Here is an 8,370-nt window from a genome sequence, read left to right as displayed (position 1 = left end):
CAATCTTTGGCTATGTCTTGGGCTACTCAAATATTTTACGTTTTTGATACTAAATTAACTTCTGAAGTATAATTTTTTATTGTTTTTATATTTTTCAATATATTTATTTCGTTTGTACAAAATAAAAATATAATTTTTAACGATACAATAGTCTTCGTTAGGCTTAACATCGACGAAAATTCAACGCGAAGCGACACGCAACGGAGAAAAATTTCAACACGGGATAATAAATTAATATATTTTTTCGTATATAATCGGTTATCCGAAACACCGATCTTCCGAACAACCCCAATCCCCAATTGATTCGGATAATCGACGCTCTACTATAATTCTAATATACGGTATAATTTAAAATTCATTATTAGGAAAAAAAAATTAAAAATTAAACGAACGAACAATAAAATCAGGAAAGTGTCTCCCCCTGGTATCGACCTTTTTCTACAGAGCAACGCCCATTTTGTACGGTTGCTATGGTAACTCCAAGAGACAGATCGTCAGGATGAGGGACAACTCAAATATATCATCAGTTTGTGATCAAACTAACATATGTAGAATGGAAGAAGGTTAAAATATTTTATCGATAAAGTTATAAAAGTTCCTTTTTCGATTATTTCTCTCGATTAAATTCGTTTCTATATACAAAAGCGATGCTGAAAGTTAGGCTTAACTGCAAGCTTCTATTTTGAAATTTTATCCCTCTTTTTCTTTTTTTATTTTATTTTATTTTTCGAGTCGAGAACGAAAAAGATCTTTCCTCTTTCGCAAAAAATGGGAAATATCTACACGGTCGGGCCAAACGAAGCCTTAATTGTTTCAGGTACGTTCTGTTTCATTGATTTAAATTACCCATTATATATTAATTGAGTTTGTTTTTGTATATTAAACTCTCGTTAACTATTCAAAATTCATTCAATTCTATCAATAGATGGTAATTAAATATATAAAATGGTTACTTTATATGTGTAATTATATCTTGAGTGAAAATATAAAGTAAATTTGTTATTTATGTGTTAAAAAGTTAGGTATAAACATAACAGAAAAGTACATTTAGTGATGTATTTGTTTACTTTACATAAGTATACGCCTTATTCTGGTAATAGCCAATAAAATTAATAAATCTTTTTTCAAAAATTCGAAATGACCAATAGTTAATAGATGAAATTGATTAATTAAAACTCAAAGCTTGATTGGTTCGTAGGTAAATAAAATAGTTTAGATGTTATCCTGCCTATTTGGCACTTGTCCACCCTTTTATTTTCTATACATTATTAGTTCTATAGCAGATCACTATTGAAATTACATTCATTTCTTTCTAATAGAGGTCTTCAGACTGTTTTAACAAAGATTCTTTTATTACTCATCTCTGTCTAATCTATATAGTAAGTTGGATTGTTTACATTCAGGATCCTAGTGGAGGCCAACCTGACACAAAATTGAATTATTTCNAAATGTTTATAATATAATTATATATATATTATTAGAAAGTCAAAGTATTGGGGTTGTTATTAATTAAAATAATGAAATTAATATCCTGCCTCATTAATGATTTTTTTTTATATGTAAACTGTAATTCACAGTCATTTATTTAATTAATTTTAAGTAAAAAGTGATGATTTAGAAAACTCCTTATAAATACTGGGAAATTTTCTAAATATTATCATATAAGAAAATAAGCCCAAATTATATTACTACCGGTAATACAGTATTTTAAATATTATTTAAGCAAAATAAATATACTTTATAATATAATTATACTGATACACATCTTAAAAATTAATTTTTCTTTGTTAAATACTAAAATTGATATCCAAAACATCTTAATATTTAATTTTTTATTAAATTGTTTTTTTTAATCTTCAAAACATTTATTTCCAAAACTTTTAATGAAAAATTGATAAAAAAATAATTTAGATACTTTATAAAATTATTTGATCGTTTTTACTCTCAATGGAATTTTATTTATTAAAAAGTAGATATTGGAATGTTTATTAAACATGTATTTAAACAATAGGATCATTCATTAAAATAACCATAAATATTTAAATATTAATGAAATGTATATAGATCCCAATTGTAACGTTCAGCTAAATTTTAAAAATAAATGTATAAAATGATTACATGTAACTTATTTGATTTTAAATTTCTTTATTGTTATATAAGTTTAAAAATTTTAAATAATTTGATGTAGTTACCCATTTCTTTATAATAAAATATTATTATTTTTTAATTTTCTTACAGGTTAAACATTTTGTCTACAATTTATTTTTATTTTGGAGGTTTAAATCATCTGCAATAAATTAGATTATAAAATTTTATTAATATCATTAACTGAAAGAGTTAATTATTCAGATTATAATAAAAAGTTACTTAATTCTTAGTAGGAGAAACCTCTCTTACACATCACTGATTAAAAATATAATAAATCACTCTTTCTTTAAAATAGTTAATCCTATCGAAAATAATTTTAGTTATATTTTCTTCAAATTACAAAATAATTTCTGTGAATATGCAGTTCTTACACTCTTACACATTTTAATTGTAATGATGATAAACTATCCTTACACATTTGTGTAGAACCATAAAATCAAAATTTATTGCAGAATTTAAATTTTATGATTTCCGGCAATAATATCAATATATACATTTATGTAATAAATTGGGAAGTTTGCGAGTTTATACATCACACATGAAAATGTCTGCTTGTAATTTCCAATATTCGTGATTTATTTTTAATGTTATACTCAATAAATAAATCGAAATTATGTTCCATTACAAATTAATAAATATTTGTACTACTTGAAATTTAAGTTATAGTCGTATTATTGGTTTAAAATTTTAAAGACTATAATATTAATTCATCATTGTTTAGTTTGAGAATTAATTATGAAAAGAAATACACTTCAATAGATATATAAAACTAATTCCGTATTATGGTTTGTTCATGGTTTTAAAATATAAATATTTTTAATATTTTATTTAAGGTGATAGATATATTGACTTGAAAGTATTTTTAGAGAGATTTTTAGTTTACTTATCCTGTACTGTACAAGACAAATTATATTATTAATTTTATAGGAATAATATTGCAACCCAGTTTCAGAATGAATGTACTGTACAAAGCTTTTTTTTATAAATAGTATATAAAATTTTTCAGAAATTTAGCTTTAATATTTATAGTAAACAATGTTATTTCGAAGTACAGTAGAAGCATGTAAATTCCACGTATCGATTTGTTTTAGTAATGCTGTATACTATACATAATGGGCGTTCATTGCTAGTAAAATTGACTTAAAACCAAGATAAACTATAAACTAAAATGTTGCATAAAAGCAAAAGAATCTGTATAAAAAGTATTATTAATTTTGAAATGACTTCATTAAGACGAATTGCAATCAATTCACAAGCTAATTCATTCGTTTACAGTTAGTTCTTAATTTATTACAGATGTAATGAGTTCCTGAAGTCTTATCTGCTCTGCCTTGTCTTATAAATATAACGCATTTTAATATAAACTATTATTTACATAAAGGTTTAAAATATTTTTTTAAACAAGTGAGTTTTTATCTAACGTTTAGTAAATCAAAATTCGTTATTGTTTTCATTTTGTAGATTTTTTTAAAAATGAAATTACAAAATAAGATGAAACTAAACAATGTTAGTTTTTGTTTGAAGCTAAAAAATATCTCATTAATAGTTTGATGTTATTAACCTTAATCTGTAAAACTTCTTAATATAATGCATATTTATTTATTTTAATCATATAATGTGATCCAAAAGTTAGTTAACCGAGATGATTTATTTAAAGAAGAACAGCAGTAGTTTCAAACCGATTTTAACCATTCTTCTTAAAATCATCATAAAATATCTTGCATATAGTTTGAATATATAACTTCATCCTTTTATATTTACACCCCTTTGTGAATATCTAGATAAGGAAAGTTTCAGTTTAATTAATAACTATTTAAGAGGGTAAGGGGCGGAAAAAATCATATGATTACTTATTTGAAGAGGGCTTTACGTAATGCATTTTTGCTCTGATGATGATGAATCCATAAAGTAAATCAAGCGTACAGAACAAATTCTTTCATTTGACACCCAAAATTATTGATGAACTGCATTAAATGGTTTTTTTTTCCTAGTTCGAATTGAAAGAAGACTAAACTATGATTTATTAAGAGGAAAAAAAAGACCAATAAAAAACCTTTATAAATATTCATATTTTTCGTGCGTTAAAAATTGTTTAACTAAAAACATCCTTCTTTTCTATTTGATGATGATTTATTTTTGTTTCTTATTTTTATCAAAATTTTAAGTATTGATGTCTTTATTGCACTAAATTGTCATAAGGAAATCTGTGGCATCCCTTATTATAATAAACTTTAAAAAAGATATAAATGAACGTAATTTTATATAATTTAGAGGATCAACACAGTACTTTCGATTGCTTACGTGGGGAAGATGAAATCAAAAATGATGGAAATTGCTTACGTAATACTTGAATGCTCCTGGCTAGGAGGAAATCATAAAAGTAAAGTAGTTGAAATCCGTTCCGCTTGAGTAAGTAAACGGAAATTGCTAATAAAGTAATTACAGACCAATAATCTTCATGTTTTCAAAACAGGAATAAAATTAGTTATCTGTGAATATAACGAAATCGTCAAATTAATGAAATTTCCGAACATTTATTGTTAATTTTAAGCTTCGAATAATATATTTAATTAAAAAAATTTTAAATGATTCTATACAATTCTAATTATTTAATAGATTAATTTAAAATTAATGAAGAATGATGAGTGGTCAAATTTTGTAACTTACTTTCACTAATTGGTTACTTTTAATTTTATTTTTTTATGTTTTTATGCTATTATATTTGAAATTTTTGTTTAAAAAAGCAATTTATTTTTTTTCTTTTTCAGATTAAAGTGTTAATATATTAGAACTTTTATAATTAGTCAAGTTGATTACTCAATATCAATTAAAAAAAAGTGTTCCTACTCGAGTATTGTCGTTAATTACGAGTAACTAACGAGTAAATTCAAACGTCATTTCGTTGTTAGATCTTTAAATTAACTTATTTAACTCTTTCATAGTTTCCGTGATAAATAATACATGAATTATTAGCCTTATGTTTAGTATAAATTATTTTTTTTCCCTGGCATTTATGTATTTTAACCTCATTAAATACATTTGGAAACTGTTCAAAGTTTTTAACAGAAAAGTTCAGTTTTTAAAAGAGATCTCCGGAAATACTTTAATTTATTGTTCTATATTTTATGTTATATGCAGGCTTAATAAAAATATCATTTTTTTAGGGTTTATATATGATATGCTTCTTTAAATTATAAAGCCATTAACCTTATGATTTGAAAGAGCATATCAAACATGTTCGTATCAGAAGCATATTATATATACATTTAATATTAAGTAACATATAGCCTAATACATATCAAATGACTAGTGTTTTGGGCTTGTAATTAGTAATTTACCGATAGCATTGGTCCTATAAATTCTGTCAAATGCTATTTACCGAAATATTGATTACTAGAACGGGACAACGACCGAATATCGTCGTCATAATGGCATTTATAGCTGTAGTATTAAATACATTAAATTCATGTTTATTTGAATGTAAATTTACTTTTGATTAATATTTAAACATAAAACCGTTCATATTAAATTTATGCATTTATTGAATTGTTACCTTATACGTTTGTTTATGTATTTTTATATATCTATGTATCTATTAATATCCTAGGAGGCTGTTGTGGTGGCTTAGAGAAACGAATGGTGGTAGGAGGATGGTCATGGGCTTGGTGGTTAGTCACCGACGTACAAAGGTAAATTGTTCTACCCGTTCGGAAATTGATTTCATAATAATTCTAGAATAAATAACTTCTCATTATATGATACTCAAATGTTTTATTCAGCTTAATAACCTCGTATACACGAATAGTTATTTTATAGCTGTTTTGACAGTTGCTAGCATGTGGCACGATTAACCTAACCGACAAACGGACATTTGAATAAAATCGATGGTATTTGTAAATAAATGCTAATTGTGGGAAATTATTGAATTGTCTCAGATGTGTGACTTCAAATGATCATTTTTCAGTGTGATATATGCAATTCAGCTTTAACAAATATCAATTTTTTCCTCTTCCAAAAACTCTGTAGAATGAAAATAGTTGGCATTTCTCCAATTTTTATAATAGAAAACTGAACATCTTGGAAATATCATTTACCCAATTGTCATTCTAAATGATTTATGAATTATATTTTAAAATAATAAAAAAATAGCTTTATTTAAATTGATTTAAAATTATTAGTTCGATGGAAATAAATATTTATTATATATATAAATATTTAATAATTTCATTTAGAATTGTGAATTTACGTAGGTGGTTTGATCGAAATTTTAAATTAGTATCTGTATTGCACATGAAAGACCACAAAAATAAAGAAAAGAAAGAAAATGTGATCAGTCACGAATATGTCAAATACTTAACGAGATTACAAGAAATTTTATTGAATTTTTCTATCTTCTTTCCGATCAATTTATAACGTGTTTTGAGCGATTCTTTCATGTTTTTTATGAACGATTTTAACTTCGATCCAGTCATTCTTATGGGCGGAAACTAATTTATAAAGCACTGTTGAATTTTGTAGAAAATAATCGAATGTAAGAAGGAAATTGATTATAGAAATTCATATGTTTTTTTTTTAGAAAAAATTTTTATAAATATGAATTTATGGCGACTAGAATTTTTTTTTGTTTCTAGATTATGAATTTTTAAGTGTTTTTTATTGCTCCACTGTGCTAAAAAAAAATAAAAATTTAATGTTAAACAGTTCAATTAGCCAAATAAGTTTAAAATTGGAACACTGAACAAAGTGCTTAACAACTAAATGGTAAATAGGTAGATGTATAATTAAATTTATATTCTATTCTGAAGTTATAAACTTTGACTTCTAGAAGATGCTTTGACCTTGGTTACTTTTGTAATTTATATTATTTTGATAATGATCTAGAAAGTGATGGTTACATGATCTTATGTAAGATTGAAAGAAAGAAACTGAATTTTTAACGTTCTGCATTGAATTGCATCATGTGCTCAAATATAGAAGTTCATAAAATCTCACTAACCTCAAAAATTATCTAGTAGTTGTCAAAATTACCATCTTTCTGAAAGATGATAATTTTGACAACTTCTGGACTAATTTTTGAGGTTAGTGAGATTTTATGAAGAACTGTTAATATACAAGTTCAGTTACTTATGTAGTTCTTATTGTTTGGATAATAATTTTAGAATTATTAANTATATATATTAAAATAAATATAAAATTGCATGCTTAAATGTGTTGTGAAAAGAGTAATGAGTCTAAAAGAAAATGACATATAAATGTATATTTTATGCAGCTGATTAATAGATAGATTATTTTATGCTGATTAATAGAGATATCTATCTATATATATATTGATAAATTCAAAATGATGATAAAAATTGATAATTTTTTTTATTTTATTGATTGCTTTTTGGTTGTATTTAGACTGGAAAATTGAATATATATTACAGTAAATGCCATATTTCAGAAAATCATTTGACTGATTTATATATAACTATGCATCAATTTATCTTTTTTTTTTTAATTTGAATAGATATTTCTTTCATTATTAAAATAAAATATTGCAAAAAAGCATTTAAGAAATGTTTAAGTTAAAAGTTTAAATATATAACATTTTAAAATTTTGCAACGTATAAATATATTTTTTATACAGAAAATGAGAGTAATAGGCTGTTTAGGAAGAAATAAATATTTCTGAAGCTGAAGGTTCTGATTCTATTTTTAAACATTTCCCTACTCTTACTTATAATAGAAAAGAAATATCAAAGCAAAAACTCTATTGTATAAAAAAATTGGCTGTCCTTTTACCAGTGTATAATTTGCTGTGGAACTGCTCTGGTATATATCTAGAAAAATATATAGAAATTGCTTCTTAAAAATTTCATTTTTATTGTTGGAAAATTGCTTTTATAGCAAAAAAATAAAAAATGGCTTTTAGTTAAAGAAACAAAACTGTTTTATTCAACCTCTTTCTCTACTGGAAAAAACTAAATAGCTTTTCCTTTTTGAAGTTAAATGTGTTTGGAATGACTCTTATACTTTTAATGTGAAAATTTGATTTACTACAAAAGTACAGTAGTTATAAGAAGTGTGTGTGTATGTGTGTGGTGTATATATATACACACACTTAAGTTTTGTTTTAGTCCTTTTCATTATTTTTAAATTTAATATTAAATTTCACTTTTCCAGTTTTTATATATGAAATGAAAATAAGATTTTTTAGACCAGAATAAATATTCCCTTATT

General features: G+C 24.3%; 1 protein-coding gene across 1 annotated transcript in view; it reads left to right on the top strand.

Annotated features, from left to right (window-relative positions):
- The first annotated feature begins 437 nt into the window (after nt 1-437).
- Nucleotides 438-8,370, top strand: part of LOC111613940 (flotillin-2-like) — a 36,034-nt gene continuing 28,101 nt past the window's right edge. Inside the window, exons 1-2 of the mRNA XM_023355289.1 lie at nt 438-817; nt 5,756-5,837. Coding sequence (XP_023211057.1) covers nt 769-817; nt 5,756-5,837 — 131 coding nt within the window. The 5' untranslated portion in view covers nt 438-768. The remainder of the gene's footprint in view (nt 818-5,755; nt 5,838-8,370) is intronic.

The sequence above is a fragment of the Centruroides sculpturatus genome, unplaced genomic scaffold, assembly GCF_000671375.1.
Source record: "Centruroides sculpturatus isolate CEXI.00-Female unplaced genomic scaffold, Cexi_2.0 scaffold1086, whole genome shotgun sequence".
Lineage (NCBI taxonomy): Eukaryota > Metazoa > Arthropoda > Arachnida > Scorpiones > Buthidae > Centruroides > Centruroides sculpturatus.
The sequence above is the reverse complement of the archived record's forward strand: the minus strand, read 5'-3'. Positions and strand labels throughout refer to the sequence as shown.